At 36.2% G+C, this 17,462-nt stretch overlaps 1 protein-coding gene across 1 annotated transcript in view; it reads right to left on the bottom strand.

Moving 5' to 3' along the window:
• Positions 1 to 17,462, bottom strand: part of si:ch73-173p19.1 (uncharacterized) — a 156,460-nt gene that overhangs the window by 84,798 nt on the left and 54,200 nt on the right. The window contains exons 4-5 of the mRNA XM_028803868.2: positions 12,963 to 13,096; positions 5,639 to 5,782 (exon numbers count right to left, since the gene is read on the bottom strand). Coding sequence (XP_028659701.2) covers positions 5,639 to 5,782; positions 12,963 to 13,096 — 278 coding nt within the window. The remainder of the gene's footprint in view (positions 1 to 5,638; positions 5,783 to 12,962; positions 13,097 to 17,462) is intronic.

The following is a 17,462-nucleotide window of genomic DNA, read 5'->3' as shown; positions in this document are numbered from 1 at the left end:
AGGGTAAGTTTGGTATTTTTAAGGTTACATCACAGCATTTCTTCATAATCATGATATATATTAATTTGTTCTAAAGTGAAGCTTTCTTTTGTTTTTTTAACAAATTATAAAAATGCACCCACTGTTTTTGCACCTTACAATTGGGCCTTGGATAAACAGAGTCCAAGCATAAAAAAAGGCTTAAACTTGCCAAATACATCCACTCTGGAGCAGTAAAACATGCCTTCTGCATTTATGAGGTATCTATATGATAACAAAAGGAAACTACAACTTATTTTATTACTGATTCTTTTAACTATTTTTCTTGAAGTAAGAATACACTTCCTGTTCAAATGGAGGATCTTAGGCATAAATAAGGAAGCTGATTAGCACACAAGTGTCTGAAGCTGCTTGCAGCAATTCTGTCTTTCGAGAAAATGGTTTGAAAATGTGCATATCCAGGATATGAACATGAATTTAGAAGTGTTTATAGCCTTCATCGACTTACTTATGGTAAACACAATACCTAAAAGTTATGGCAAGGAGTGCTTCGGTAAAATGCAAGCACAAGAATGGAAGACCTACTGAAAGTAGGCTTGCGAGTCTGAAGTGCTCATTTCTCCGTGGATATGTACTTGTAGCCAAAGAGAGAAAGAGAAGAGAAAAAAAAAAAAAAAAAAGTGTTCCTGATTGCCCACTGTTGAAGCCAACTGCACTTATAGACATATTTTAGGAAAGTTATTTCACTTGCAAACTGAAAACAGGTAGTTGTCAACTTATGACTACATTCAGCTCTGACAAACCGGACATAAGCATGTAGATTTGGACATAAGACGGACCAGTATACAGTGCATCCGGAAAGTATTCACAGCGCATCACTTTTTCCACATATTGTTATGTTACAGCCTTATTCCAAAATAGATTAAATTCATTTTTTTCCTCGGAATTCTACACACAATATCCCATAATGACAACGTGAAAAAAGTTTACTTGAGGTTTTTGCAAATTTATTAAAAATAAAAAAAAATGAGAAATCACATGTACATAAGTATTCACAGCCTTTGCCATGAAGCTCAAAATTGAGCTCAGGTGCATCCTGTTTCCCCTGATCATCTTTGAGATGTTTCTGCAGCTTAATTGGAGTCCACCTGTGGTAAATTCAGTTGATTGGACATCACTGAAAAAGTGATGCGCTGTGAATACTTTCCGGATGCACCGTACGTATTCAAACCTGACCTATGTATAGTACTGTATAATAAGTCCCTTGAGGCATATTTTTTGCTTTAAATCCTTTTTTTTATCATCATTCTTAGCGCATCGTATAGCTTTTCTTTTCTATCTATTCTTTAGGTAAATGATTTTTTTTTTTTTACTATTATTTTGTTTTGTTATTACTGTTGCTCACATGGGTGCTGAAACTTTAACAGCTTCACAAATCCTTTCTGTTTGTGTTATGTTACATCATCAGTGTAAGCCTCTCCAAGCCTTCACTGTGTTAATTGTGAGAGGAGGAATTATGAGAGCACAAACAACGCTGGTACTCGTTTTCTGTTTTAACATTTCAGTGTGATAATAATAAACAATAACAAATAAAGGAGTTCAGTGTGGTTTCATTACCTCTTCGAGGTGGTTCGCACAAAGTGTACACTGTGAGTTATAACGCAAAAACATCTGATGTTAACCGGATTCAAAGCGAGAGCACAGCAGTACAGAGGATGCAGTGAACACCGGTTACAATGGGATAACAAAGTCACATGTGATCGCATTCACTTTCTTACCCCCTCATACTGCTTGATCACCTTAATTTTTGTGTTGAGATCAATTGCCTTTTTTCCTGCAATTGCAAGACAAAAGTAACTGAAAGTAGTGGAAACTGCAGCAGGTAAAAAATTGACATTGAGATGAATGAGTCACGACATACAGTGGTGGTGTGGCAAAAACTGTCATTTGCCTGTGAGACGCAGTATTGGTCTAAAGTTAAATTGTCTTAAGACACATAGGTCGTAAGTTGATGACTACCTGTACTGTATAGATGAGTAGCTCTTGTGTAGGGCAACAAGGTTGCACAATTGTTACTGGTGTTGCTTCACAAATCTAGCATCAGGGGTTTGAATTATGTGCCTTGTTGTATGTGTAAATAATAATTTCCATACTGTTACTGCTATTTTCCATTCTGCATAACTAAGTAAGCATTTAACACTGCAAAAAATAAGATCAATAAGCAAACTTACCCTAATAAAAGCTGCCTATCTGATCCTTCAGAATTTGATCATTTCTTCCAGTTGAATTCAGGAAAGTGTAAACATGTCTCCAGTACTTTGTCATTAATGATAGCTGAAATTTATGTCTAAGTTTTCCAGTGGTGGAAGAAGCACCTGCCACTTTACTGCAAGAGAGGCCCTCTTCTTCAGTGCCCATAACTTCACATTTTCTACACGTGCATCACCAATCACCACTTGTATGCTACATTACCATACTTTCTATACTTTCTAGTTTGTATGTTCTGCTAACAAGGTAGAAGGAAGCATCCTCCTGGCAGGTGAAAAGTAATGGTAGTGGAAAAGAAATTCAACAGGATGAGGTGAACAGTTTTCTTTTAAAATGGAGGAATTTCACTAATAGTTTGTTAACTTTTTAAACTAATTTCTAAAGCGACACGGTACAACTGTTTCACAATATTTGTGCAATCTCAAGATGCAGATTAATATTCCGATTACATTCTTACCTTAAAAAAAGTGATATATTTGGTAAGTTTAAGCATTTTTTTTCATGTTTGGACCAAGGTTACCATAGGTCCTATTGTAAGGTGCAAGAACATAGAAGGTATTTTAAACAATTTATTTAAAAATACTTCAACTTATAATTACTGTATGTGGCAAAAAATTTGATTTGAAGAATACCAAACCCATCAATTAATGTGGGCAGTGACATCTTTTACCGGTTCTACAACTCTGTGATGACCAGCATGATTTACTATGCAGTGGTGGGCTAATCCTGTAAAATCACTGCAAGTGAGGCCCGTCGATTTAAGAAGCTATTTAAAAAGGCAGTCTCGGTTATTGGACACACTCGTGACCCTATTGATGTAGTAGCGGTGGAGATAAGAAAAAACTGTTGTCCATAATGAACAATCCTGCACATCCTCTATATGACACACTCCTTTGTACTTTCAGCCAGTGAACTATTCAGCAGAAGTGTGTCAAGAAACGCTACTGCAATTCTTTTTATAAAAACAGAAACACACCTTTATAATGCCTCCTTGTGACTATAACTGCTCTTTTAATGTTTAGCCATGACAGAAATTTCCTTTCTTTTTATTGTTTCTGTGGTGTATTTCAGGTTGTTGTTATTGGGAATAATATGTATTTACTGTAAAGAAAAAAATTCCCCCTTGGGACAAATAAAGAGCTATCTATCTATTAAAGTATATATACACACTTCTTGTTAGCTTTATAGTCTCCATAAACTATAAACTGCAAATAGCAGAATGGGAGAAAGAATCTTCTCATCAGAACATTTGCAGAAGGGTTGAGAGATTTTCTTTGGGAGCAACAGAGTTGCACTCATCATAAAGTATATCTCATAAAAAGTAAAAGAAATCAAGTATCAGATATTTACAGTACCTGAACCAATTAAAGGTAGAAAAAGCAAAGAGAGAATGGCTTGCCCCCAAGGAACTAGAGAACAAACTATTAGGATGGCAATTCAACATGTTGGAAGTCTGAATGTGATTAAGACTAATCTGAAATAACGGTCTTATTGCATTCATAAAATCTCAGTATCCATTCCAAGCAAATTGAAAAAAAAAGTGTTTTTTTTACAAGATATGTTTTGCATTTATGAGAAACTGACTGAGCTTTGTTCCTGGTCTTGGGACTGAAAAGTGTAGCAGCCAGCAAAGGCACTTTGGACATGTTGTAGGGGTGAGCTCCTGTGTGTGTAGAGTTAACATAGCCAGAAGTGTAATGCATACATAAAATGCTGCCACAAGAAAAAAAACAGGTAATTTGGATTATGCAAGCAAAAAAGAGGTTTATCTATCCAATGCCGGATGTTTGTCATACAATGACAGAACAGATAAATAAAAATGAAGACTGTGGCTGAATTCATTATACCTGGAAAACAATTGTACAGCTACCACCCCTGTTAGTAGATTTTTACAAAAAGCAGATACATTGCCTAAGCTCCTAACTGTATTGAAAAGTACTAAGGCACTCAGATCCCTCAGTTCCTTTTCATGTAATCCGACATCCTCAAACTAATGAGATCCAGCAACGGCAGTCTTTAAGTTTGACATGCTCGCTGACTAAGTCATGTAACATGGCACTGCCCTAATGTACAGTAGATACAGGACTCTGCCAGGATTCCATCATCTACTCTCCTATCCTGCTTATGATTTTCATTACCAGGGCATCCAGGTGCAATTTGGGGAATATCCAGTATAGAGGCCTGAAGGTTGCAAGCCTGTTTGCAAATTTTTGTCTCCGTGGCCTCCTCGGACTGTGATCTGTAGTATGTTGATGTAATTTACATTTGTGTGTAATGCACATGGGGATAGAATTACTCTCTCCAGATCAAGAGAGTTCTATTTTACTCAATCAGTAAACAGTGGCATGCCCTCTATACATTAAAGGAAAGGAAGCTGTCTCAACTGGAGGCATTGAAATACCTCAGGATCTTGTACACAGGCCAGATAAGGCCACAGATGACTGAGACTGATCAACACATTAGTGAAGCAGTAGCATTTTTGTAAATACTTAAATGAACTATGGCGGTAACATGGAAGTCAAGCCCTCAGGAAAAAAAAAAATTCTCTTAACATTATGACTTCTGGGCAGTGATCAAAGGAAGTGACTTAAATAAAGCTACTATGAATGGCTGCTAGGCTCAAAACCCATAACAGGGTAATGGCCTCGACAAAATTCAAAGACTTCCAAAAAGAACTATTGTATGCCCACATCAACACCAGCCAGCCAAGGAAATTTAATCAAGTAATGTGAATGTCAGTGAGCACCTTCCACAGTCAATGTTCCAGGCATACCACAAAGAGGGAAAAAAACAGATGGACAGATTCCTCTCCCTCCTAGCCGGCCAAGATAAAGCTGAGAATCCATATCCAAGACATAGGAACTGTTCCTAGACGCAGAGTGACCTGGGTTATTTAATTCGGCACTTCACTGCTGCAACCATTCTTAGGGCAAACAAATGGAGTGTGAAGTAAATTGATGCTCATTAGGAAATCATATACAAAATAATCACAATTTAGAGTATTTTAGAGGAACAACACAGAATCCTCTAAAAGCCAGACTTCTGAAAAGATCTTTCATGAGCTTAACATTTGCAAAGCTCTATCAAGGTTCTGTATAGAAAAACATTCTAGGTTAAAGACAAAATATTTTAAAATCTAATATTGTACAAGCACAACAGAAACACGGTTAATAAGAAAGTGAAACATGCAAATAATATGTTGCTATTAACTGCAGGACAACACATCGCTGGTTCATTTGTTGTTTATTCCTGAGTGATCGACTCAGGTGAAAAATCTCTCTCTGGGTACTGGTTATTCCACATTTGCAAACCATAATGTTGCAATTATGTGCTTTTAATTCCAATGTTTGCAGTATTTACTATACACAGTTATCTTTTACAGAGCACTTACATTCAGGATACAAACGTTCTCCATGGCTGTCTGAATTCTTCCTCCTAGCTTACTGGCTTTATCAGTAGGCTCGATGGCAGGTTTTAATTTCTCTTCTAACATCTTACGATCATCAGCAATTCTTTTCAAGGCAAGTTCTCGTTGCTTGAGAAAATGGATAAAATGTGAAGTTACTGCAGAATTCCAGCTGAATTTCACAATACAGGTGATAGAAAACAAAACTTTACAATCCATCACACCATAAATTTATAAAAGATCATCAATTGTTTCATTTATTGTCTCAATCCCAATCGGGAAATGAAAAGCACAGAGTATTAAAGCTAAACTGATTCTTTTAACTTCTTAAATGTTTTGTTTCTAGCTCAATGCCATTTAAAACATTAGTTGTAATAAAAAAGGGCCTAAAATTGCCACATTTGGTCAGAGAATCTATTGTGTACATGTTTCATCTATAAATAAAGTTTTTACTTCTTATATTTAGTTATATTAACATGTAAAATTATCAAATTTGCTTTTTGGGTTGCATTTTGCTTAATATGAACTAAGAGCAAATACATAACAGGTTAAAAATGTACAACTAATTAAAATAATTTTCACCATTTAAGAATTCATTGGTAAATACTTTAACCAACTTGAATATGCTTTTACCTACAGAAGACAAATTTACCACATACTGTATATGGTGACAGTCCTCTCCAAAATTATAAAACTTCCTGGAGAGTTTTATGTTGGTCTGTATATCATATATTCTCCCTTAATTAGTGAAGGTAAGTGCAGCATGTAATGTGTGTCTGTCATAAACTGAAGTGATTTCTAGGTGTGTCTGTCATAAACTGAAGTGATTTCTAGTTTCTTCATTATTGCCTTCTGGCAATCATTTATCAAGTCATCTACATAAATACCTGACTGTCAACCAGTTTTTTGTTGTTTTTTTTTTTAATTTTGAGATGTCAGACCACTAAACCAGGCAACAGAGCAGAAATTGAGAACAGACTGGATCAAACAATGATAAAGAACAGTACAAGATCCACTGAGCAGTCCAACTTTACAAAGGAGAGATACGATAATTGCTCCTAGAAGGTTTTCTGGTAGTTATAATTCAATGTAGCTTATTATTTATGCAAGTATATAATTGTTCACATTGTTTTTATTCAGTCATCATTTTTTAAAATCCAATGCAAGAACTACAGCATGATAGGTCAGTAAGTCTTTTTTTAACCTCACATTTGCTGACATTCTAGATAGTAATTATTGTATCAACTTAATAGTTCACTCGATTTTAAACATTTATATCCAAATACACATCCTATCACTATCATGGTCATCAGCATAAATGTTAATCGACACTGACATCACCGATTTAAAATCTCAAAAATAAAATTAATTATTAAGTGAATAAAGCATGGTCCTTTCCTGTTGTAAATGTTACCTTTTTTTAGCACATAGCCCTGTAATGTTTTAACCTCTGCATGTAATAGTTTGATTTTTATCAGACATCACTTCTTGCATCACCCCCTCAACATCATTTTACTTTGATCAATGGATTTCTTCATTCTCCTCTGTAAAAAGTGTTTTTCTTCTACCTAATAGTTTCTTCTACCTCATTTTACTGGAAGCAATGTGTTTTTTTTCCCCCAAAATAAATGTTTTAATGTCTTTGGTGGTGCATGACCTACTATTTGGGTACACATTGGTAGCTTTTTTCTTACTGATCTTTGAGTCACATAAATTCATAGACTGTGGTGAAATCAGTTTTGGTATTGCGGCAGTGCATAATTTTAAATAAAAACAGTGTGGCTCAGGCTCATTGAGTGTGAGTGCATACTGTGAAAATCTGTGCAGCCATGGGGAGAGTAATGGGCAAAACTGCTTGCATGTTCTTTTGTAAACACAGTCAGCTCAGCTAGTGTCCTCACTGACAATCTGGGGGTCGTTAAGCAAAGCATCTGCACCCGCAAGAGTATAAAGAGTCTGGGTAGGACAGAAAGAGGATCAGATAAGAAAGAATGGAAGAAGAAAGACAGAATAAAAGGCAGGGGGCAAGTATAAAGAGTCTGGGTAGGACAGAAAGAGGATCAGATAAGAAAGAATGGAAGAAGAAAGACAGAATAAAAGGCAGGGGGCAAAGATGGGATGAAGAAATAGAGACAAGTAAAAAGGAGAAAGTAGGATTAGGAGAGTGGGCCAGTGCAGCAGGCAGGAGGCATGGCAGGGTTGAGGAGGCCCAATGGTGAGTGAGAGGAACAGCACTCCAGAGGCGTATTGCTCCTACTGAAGATGAAGAGTGCAGGAACGACCACTGATTTGAGGGATTGTCCTACGGATGCCTGAGGTGGAGCTGGGAAGATAAAGCCAGGCTTCAGGTTGTCACCAACTGAGGTGGCTAAGACAAAAGCCAATTAATTAATGACCACGCTTGCCAGTGTCTCAGCCCCACTAAAGAGGCCCGATGTGTGAGCAGGTTAGACAAGAGAAAGACAGACTCATTTCAGATTCAGAAAGACTTACAGGAGAATATGGAAGGAAGTATCCCAATTTTAACTCTGTTTTAATCTTAGTTTTAACATTTCTGTAGATGTATTTATGTACTGATTTTAACCATTCAAAATGAGCACTAGTTTATATTGAAATATTTATTGGATTATTCATTTACTGTAAAACTGCTCTGCATTATTTATTTTGGATGCTGCTTGGTGGTGGAATAAAACTGAACTAGCACTTGTACCAAACTTGTCGTTTGTATTTTGTGTCATTGCACTAGTCCATCTCAGTTTCATGACTTTCAATGTTGCAGGAAGAGGAAGATGCCAGGGCTATGGGCAACCTGGAGCATCACATATACCCACCAGGGATGTGCAGAGAGAGCCCAGTATTTATTTGTATCAAGTATTTGTTGAGGCAACAAAAATAAATGGTATTTGTATTTGAATAAAAGTGGAAATAAGTGCAACAATCCCATTTGTTTTTGTCTTTAATTACATTTCAAATTTTATAATTCTAAACGGTCAATATAATTGTTCAATAAACTAACATAATTATAAACACTTTAAAGTAATATTGGTTTATGGTTTTCATAAACACAGCAATAAACATGTATAACCATGAACCTATTTGAAAAGAAAATCATTGTAAAACTAACATTCAGTTCCCAATCCACACTCAAACATACAAATCCCAGAGAAGACACTGAAAGAATAAAAAATATAATAAATTATGGGAACAATGCCCACTTTTTATATAAAATGTTGTTGCGATTTATGTAATTCATTCAAATTGGCCCCTTGCAATCTTCTGGCCCCATGCAACTGATCAGCAATAAGGTAAATAACTTCTTTAATATCAGTATAGCATCATCACTACAGCCAATTAGCTTTGAAAATCCTTTGCTGGCACTCTGCAAGTCAAGACTAAGTCTGTCAAAACCAGTGATGTTTACAGCCCTTTTGGTGTGCAGTGGCTCAAAGGGGAAGACGACAAGACAGGATTTGCTACATCTTAATCCTGGATAAAATTTAGTGGCCACTTTTATTTCTGTGTTTTTAATTTCACTGGAAATTTGATTTTAATTTTGGAGCCATTAAAACATTTACAAACTTGGAAAAAAAATGTTTGTCCACAATTGTGGATTGTGTCCCATTATCAGAAGAGACACTACACACCCTCTAGTACCCATACACTTTATTTTCCTAATATAATACATTTTAACAAGATAAAAGAACACATGAAAGAATTCCCCTTGCATTATATGGAACTTATTAGAAAGAGTTCACATTATAGCACAAGAAGTAAAAAAGTAAGATTGTTTGTCAAATGTTCAGGAATCTACTAGAACTGATGCATTTGGTATTATATTTCACCATTATATTTTCAGAAAATATTACAGTATGACCCAGAGCACTAAGTGCAATGAAATTTTTTTATATATATATTGTACTATGTATTAAGATCTCTCAGAAACACAAACTAAAAGAAAATAATACTCTTTTGCTTTCTAGTGTTCTCAACTTTTGGATTTTATAGCAAAAACTACTATTTTAGTTCTGGCTCCGGTCATCTTTTTTGTGGAAGAAATTGAGTGAATAAAAAGAAAACAAAACCAAATCTAAAGATAACAACATGCTCACTCTTTCAAAGAAGATTCTTAGTACAAGGGAAATAAACCTGTCCAAAAATGCATCCCTCAAAATGTTGCTCCTCCCTAATTTAGGATTTAGTAAAGCTGATACTGCCTTGTAAATCTGATGTCACTCAGTAGTCTTTTGAACTGGGACACATTATTTGCTCATTACTTTATGAACTGCCATTGTTGCAACCATACTGTTAATAAATGTATTTTTGACTGAACAGAATTACTACACTTATCTTTTAAAAATGTACCTGTCAGTAAGAAGGTGGAGACTTTGTCCAGACTGCAGTAATCCACAGCCAGCATTTCAAGGCCCTATTTTGTCCTTCGAGTAATGGCTTTTTATTGCCACTCATCCTGTCAATCCAGAATCACAAAGTCTCCCCTTCACTGACACTTCTGGGGCCTCATGTATAACGCCGTGCGTAGAACTCACACTATAACATGGCTAAAGCACAAAAGCGGGAATGTGCGTACGCACAGAAAAATCCAGATGCAGGAATTTGTACATACGCAAACTTCCACGTTCTTCCGCTACATAAATCCCGATCAGCGTGAAAAGTAACGCACATGCACGCGCCTTGTGTCCCGCCCCAACTCCTCCCAGAATTACGCCTCTTTGAATATGCAAATCAATATAAATAGCCTTCTGTGAAAAGACAATGGGAAAAGCACGGGGGAAAATATAAGAATTTCAGCGAATACCAAGTGGAGGCAAAGGAAAAACGTACTATTTGTTGGCTTAAACAGTAATATAATCAACAAAAGAAAGTTGATCGAGTGACAGAGTGTCGGAGAAACTCGAAAGCTCAAGTTCACAAAGTCGCACAGTGCCCAAAATAAAAAAAAAAGTCACATATCAAAGTTACTGTGAAAAGGTGAGTCGTAGCCCACCGTCTAAGTATCATATGAAAGCTTATTAGGGTACAGACAAAAAAAAATAGGCACACAGTGGGGAAAAAAGCATGAAATGTCAACTTTAATCTCGAAATTTCCACTTTAATCACGTAGTTTATTTTGCCATTAAAGTAGAACATCATAAACTTCATCTTAAAATCGTTTAATTTACTAGTTTCTCAAATCCCATTGTAACTAAAGTACACGTTAAATGCTTTGTTCTGTGTTTGATCTTCTATGTGCTCTGTGTGTGAATCACTACCTACTTCTTAAACGGGCTTTCTCTTTCTCCGACAGGACACATAATCCATTACACTCATGATATTACAGCTCTCTGAATAATTAAAATACTGAGATGTATACGTGATATCTTTTTCATGATGATAGGAATGAAAGCATGTTATTAAACATGGGAACACGGTGGCGCAGTGTTTGTTCATGTCTCACGCAAGAGGCTTGCTGCGCCATACACGACCTTCGATGAAATAATTTATTACAGAAGTACTGTCTCTTTCAAACGTACTAACCTCCAATTCCTGTCCTTACTTTTCTTTCTCCAAATACCCAATCGCCACACAATCAGCTCTGTAATAGAAGTGAAGCCATTTGTAAGCTTAGAACGCCGATTCTTCAAAACTTTTAAGGAACATTGAAATATCTTCGTAGTACATGTTTAATTATTCTATCCGTCTATCCTTCCAGTGTCGCGTCAGCACCACAGCGCGAGGCAGGAGCTATCCATGAACTAGCTAGCGCTGCGGCACCGTGTCCTCACATGTTTAATTATTAACAATACAGATTATTTAAATGAAGTTAAAGTTTTATCTGTATAATATAATCAACATATTTTGCTGCATTTCATCTTAAAAATGATATCGTCATCATATGTAAATACGCGCTTTATAAAGTGGCGCATATTGTGCAATATTATAACTGTAGTGCAAGTTTACAGTGAGGTGATTGTACTTATAAGTACAAACAGTTCTACAAGGAGCACTTGATGGACTGATTGAGTGCGTTTATAGTTCTTGGGATGAAACTTTTTCTAAACAGCGAAGTCCATACAGGAAAGTCTCTGAAACATTTTGCCATGGCTGAGGCAGCGTGTGCTTCATGCTGTATACCGATAATTCTCTTTCCAATTAGCTGCTGCTGTGATTCCCCACTCAGATACAGTGATATAAATACTCTGAGTGGTGCAGTGAGAGTAATATGGAAAAAGATGATCTGCTGTGGCAACACCTAACGGGAGCAGCTGAAAGAAGAAGCAGATGCAGTGGGAGTAACAACGCTAAAGCAGTTATGGTATTTGGAATACTATGGCTATTCCCTAGACCATTATATTGCTGCAGGTTAATTACAATCAGGTGCATTACACTAATAAACAATATGCAGTTAGTTTCAGTGTATTTATAAAGCCGCGTCAGGAATGTGGGTCTAAGAAAGAAAGGGTGACCACACAGGAAGAGTAGCACTGCTTTGACGCTGGGTGCCACCAGTCTGCAAAACCGAGCGGAGAAATTGCGTACACCAAGGCATGAGGTACCGTGGAAATGTGCGTAGCTTTACGCCAAGTTTAGGTTTTATACATTGCGATTTGAGCGTGGAAACGTTCATACGCAACATTTCTGTGCGTACGCACCGTTTATACATGAGGCCCCTGATTTTATTGCAATTTCTCTAAATGAAAGGCCTACACTTGTAAGTGTAATAATGCTCTCTCTCATTTAATTTGTTAATATACACCCATTCCTGCATTTCAGCCCTGCAATACAATATTACCACTTTGTAATGTTGGCATTCCTTTTCACTACACTTAAAAGACAAATGGATGTATATTTAACAAATGAAATGACGTTGACCAGACATAATATGAAATATATTGGGTTCATCTGCAATTTAAAAAAAAAGTCAAAGTAAATTTAAGAATCACTGCATTTTTTAATTTACATTTTCTATATGGTAACAACTTTTTCTGATTTGGGGTTGTAGTATAAAGTAAAACAATATTCGTTTCTTAAAATCCATACCAGAAGAAGAATTTCATTTGGTATACAGGATCAAACAGTGTCGTGCCAACTACTAAGAAAGTAGCAGACATACTGTATGCCAGAGCAATTACAGTAAAATGAAATTTATGGGACATTTAGAATCCAAACCACAACTCATTATATAATAAAAACACTAACACTTTAATGAGAGTATAAAACAGGTGTTAATAATCAAGTTTGTGTGCAATGAAAAAAGTTAAGACAATACAGAATGGGTGAATAGATTGTTCATTATCCACCAGTCACCAACCTTCTGCTTAATTTTCTTCTCATTCAGTGCATCCTGAGCAGCACGCTCTCTTTGCTGTTCATCAAAACCTGTTTTACTCAGTCTGCTTCTGGAAGCCATAGGAACATTTATAAAGGAGGATGGCTGATTGGAGCCTGAGGATAAAACAAAGATTTTAGTTACAAACGAAACATAAGTCAAATAACACTGCAGAATAGGCAAGAGTGAGGCCCACACAAAAACGTAAACTAGACAAAGTTACATTTTACAGAAAAATAGGTCAGGCTTCATCACATTAATAAGCAAAGGTTATTACAAAAACCTTTTTTGCTAAATACCTTAAGCTTTGTTTGAATTTCTGATTTTTTCAACAGCCTAATTTTCTCCCCACCTTTTTCACTACAAGAGCTTTACAATGATTTTCTTTTCTTACGAGTCACACTTTCTTTTCTGTTTAATAATAATTCCAAACATTTTCCAATCAAATTGCAGACTTTGGTACTCCTTGCATCAAATTTGCACTTCTTTTCTTTGTCTGCATTGGTTTTTCTCTCACACCCTAAAAGGTATCCAAGTTTAGTTAATTGCCCTCTTTAAATTAGTCCAGTATGGGTAAGGGTAGGTGTGTGCATGAGATAACTGTATAAGAAGGTTAGTAAACACAAAACGTTTTATCTGTGGTAACACCCCCTCAGACAGTCCTGTTTTTAACCCTAGGCTAAAAGAGACATACCTATTAAAGTCAACGAAGCACAAGCAGGTAAAGCTTGGACACCAGGGGGTCATCACAAAAATTATATATACATATCTCATTATGTCTAATGATTCGGTAATTCTGAAGATGAGACCAGAACTAGAAATTTTAAATTAACCCAATCCAAAATAACTTGGAAAAACTGTGGTGGATCAATGCACTAAGCAGACAAGAAAGTTTAAATACTGTACTAATAATAAAGACAGTTATAAACTGGTGAAATGTTACACAGGTAATGAACACACGATATAAAACAGAGGTAGAATTTGTTTTTACTCAAATAGATATCAAGCCTCTTGATCAGGTAAGTATGGAAGAAGGAAAATTGAGTTAAAAGAAGGCTGTGTCAGTGTGTTCCTGAAAAAGGTAGGACATCTCCCACAAAAAAGTTGCAACATTTTAGCTTTGTAGCCTTCATCATGTATCACTGAATTCAACATTAAAAGCATTCTGATTTAAACAGAAATATTAAGCTGCTGACATAGAGAGTAGTTAGGATTGTAAAATACATCAGATGACAATCATTAAAGAACCGTCAATTTCAGTCTTTAATAGAAGAATATAAGCCTTTCTAATTCAAGGCTTTATACAACAGATAAGACACATGATCTTGTATATATCAACAATGAAAAAAGTACAATGGATATTGCTTTCTCTACTTACACAACAAGACATTTCAACATACTATATCTCAGGCTACACAGAAACAAGAATGTTATCCCCATTGTGTATGATTTTAGAATCTTTCAAGAAAAGCTGTTTTGCTATTAAAAATGTTTCATTGAGAAGATTCTATTCAATATCTATACCCGAACGTCTGGGTGAGTCAGCTGTGCCCCCAGCTGATTTCACTGGAAGTCTTGTTGAATTTGCCAGCAAATTTATGGACTGATTCATGTACTAAAAACCAAGGATCCTAATGATTCATGCAATGACTCATGCAGTGGAAAAATACCAAAATTATGTGAGCTCCAAAACAATTTAGGTATTTCCAAGGGCAGATTTGAAGAGGAGCTGATTGATTTGTAGAATTGCATTTTACAACAGAAGGATTAAAAAGAAATAACAATAGACCTCTGGATGCATTGTGTGTCAAAGTGCATGTTTTATGTTAGGTTATACGTGTGGAAGTGCATTTTCAGCAACTAAGATCACAAAATGCATGCAGCACAGCTCCCTCACTGACAAGTATGTCACAGACTACATGCTGCAACATCTGTATGAAATAAGAAAACTGCAAACCCAGTTTTCACATTAAGTAACACACTACATATTAATTATGATTATATTGTTTGTGAAAATCTCCAATTAAAAAAATGTAAAAGTTATTTTAAATGATTAACAGATCATTTAAAAAGTATTACATGAGCAAAATTTAATTTTTGTAAAATGTATGGTTGCATGACTAAATTAATGAAAGCAGACAAATGAATGATAAGAAATAAGGATATATATGTTTTTTCCCAATTCATAAGTACAGAACAGTATTCTATTGTGACTTACAAAATGCAATTCATTAGATGAAGAAAGGTACATTTAAAACAACAATAATTACAGTATTTAGAAGACCAGCATTTTACCTTTACTATTCTTTTTAACCAGAATGCATAAAATGATCCCACTAAACAGATTTAACTTGAACTTGAACTATTTACTTATCTTGTGATAGGCTGCTATATTTGCAAAACATAAAAATGTCCTCTTTTAACTCAGCTTTTACTAAATTTCTAACTGATACATTTTTTATTTTGCTTTTATTTAAAAAAAAGTTTGTTTCTCAAAAATTAACACTATTATGCAGAATAGATTCTAGCTAGGTCTGCTTGCTTTAAAACCTTCCAAAATAGGACACTGTATATATTTCATAAAAAAAAAAAAAAAACCCTGAGGTTTAACTTGTTTTGCATTACTGCTCACTGGTCAAGCTGAATCTCTGCTTGGAGTCCTCAATGTGCATGTTGAAAGCCCTGGGATGCAAGATTTCTTTATATGCATGATGGCCAGTACTGCACATGGCAACAGACAGGAGTTCAAGGCTAGTTTTTAGAAATACACTTTTTGATCTTATATAGTTTTAGTAAAAGGGCAACAGATTGTTGTTGGGTTAAGGGTTCACTATTAATATGTAGCAGTAGATATGGGTGTGCTGATCGTAAGAGCATCTATAGTTGTCAGAAATCAGCTAGGAAAGTAAGCTGTAACATCATTTACTGTACGTAGTGTATTTTGTAGAGGGCTCACATGGTTCATAAACGTAAGAATCTAACTCACAGCCTAATATCTGAAAATCAGAGAAAGCAATAGGACATGGTTTAGTTGATAATGCTTGTTTGACTTGGAAAATATATTTGAACCAAGCAACCAAGTCATGAGGTTAAATCAGAAAATAGACGACAGCAGCCACAAAATGTGGTAGCTTTCCCTTTTCATCATCTTATTCAAATATTTTGTCAAATAAACAATATGATTTCATGTACACTCATTCTTCCCTTCACTCAAAACAAGTTTTCCAGCAAATCCTTGGATAAATGAAAGATTTTGTTCCTGTTAATAGTGTTTCCTCCTACTATGGCAAGCAAAAATATTTATATATGAATACATACAGTACTGTGCAAAAGTTTTAGGCAGGTGTGAAAAAATGCTGTAAACAAAGAATGCTTTCAAAAATGGAACTGTTAATCATTTATTTTCATCAATCAACAAAATGCAGTGAATGAACAAAAGAGAAATCTAAATCAAATCAATATTTGGTGTGACCACCCTTTGCCTTCAAAACAGCATCAATTCTTCTAGGTACACTTGCACACAGTTTTTAAAGAAACTCGGCTGGTAGGTTGTTCCAAACATCTTGGAGAACGAACCACAGATCTTCTGTGGATGTAGGCTTCCTCACATCCTTCTGTCTCTTCATGTAATCCCAGACACACTCGATGATGTTGAGATCAGGGCTCTGTGGGGGCCATACCATCACTTCCAGGACTTCTTGTTCTTCTTTACGCTGAAGATAGTTCTTAATGACTTTGGCTGTATGTTTGGGGTCATTGTCCTGCTACAGAATAAATTTGGGGCCAATCATACGCCTCCCTGATGGCATTGCATGATGGATAAGTATCTGCCTGTATTTCTCAGCACTGAGGACACCATTAATCCTGACCAAATCTCCAACTCCATTTGCAGAAATGCAGCCCCAAACGTTCAAGGAACCTTCACCATGCCTGCAGACACTCATTATTGTACCGCTCTCCAGCCCTTCGACGAACAAACTGCCTTCTGCTACAGCCAAATATTTCAAATTTTGACTCATCAGTCCAGAGCACCTGCTGCCATTTTTCTGCACCCCAGTTCCTATGTTTTCGTACATACTTGAGTCGCATGGCCTTGTTTCCACGTCGGAGGTGTGGTTTTTTGGCTGCAACTCTTCCATGAAGACCACTTCTGGCCAGACTTCTCCGGACAGTAGATGAGTGTACCTGGGTCCCACTGGTTTCTGCCAGTTCTGAGCTGATGGCACTGCTGGACATCCTCCGATTTCAAAGGGTAATAAGCTTGATGTGTCTTTCATCTGCTGCACTAAGTTTCCTTGGCCGACCACTGCGTCTACGATCCTCAACTTTGCCCGTTTCTTTGTGCTTCTTCAAAAGAGCTTGAACAGCACATTTTGAAACCCCAGTCTGCTTTGAAATCTTTGTCTGGGAGAGACCTTGCTGATGCAGTATAACTACCTTGTATCTTGTTGCTGTGCTCAATCTTGCCATGACATGAAACTG

This window comes from Erpetoichthys calabaricus, chromosome 6 (genome assembly GCF_900747795.2).
Source record: "Erpetoichthys calabaricus chromosome 6, fErpCal1.3, whole genome shotgun sequence".
NCBI classification, from domain to species: Eukaryota; Metazoa; Chordata; class Cladistia; order Polypteriformes; family Polypteridae; genus Erpetoichthys; species Erpetoichthys calabaricus.
The sequence above is the reverse complement of the archived record's forward strand: the minus strand, read 5'-3'. Positions and strand labels throughout refer to the sequence as shown.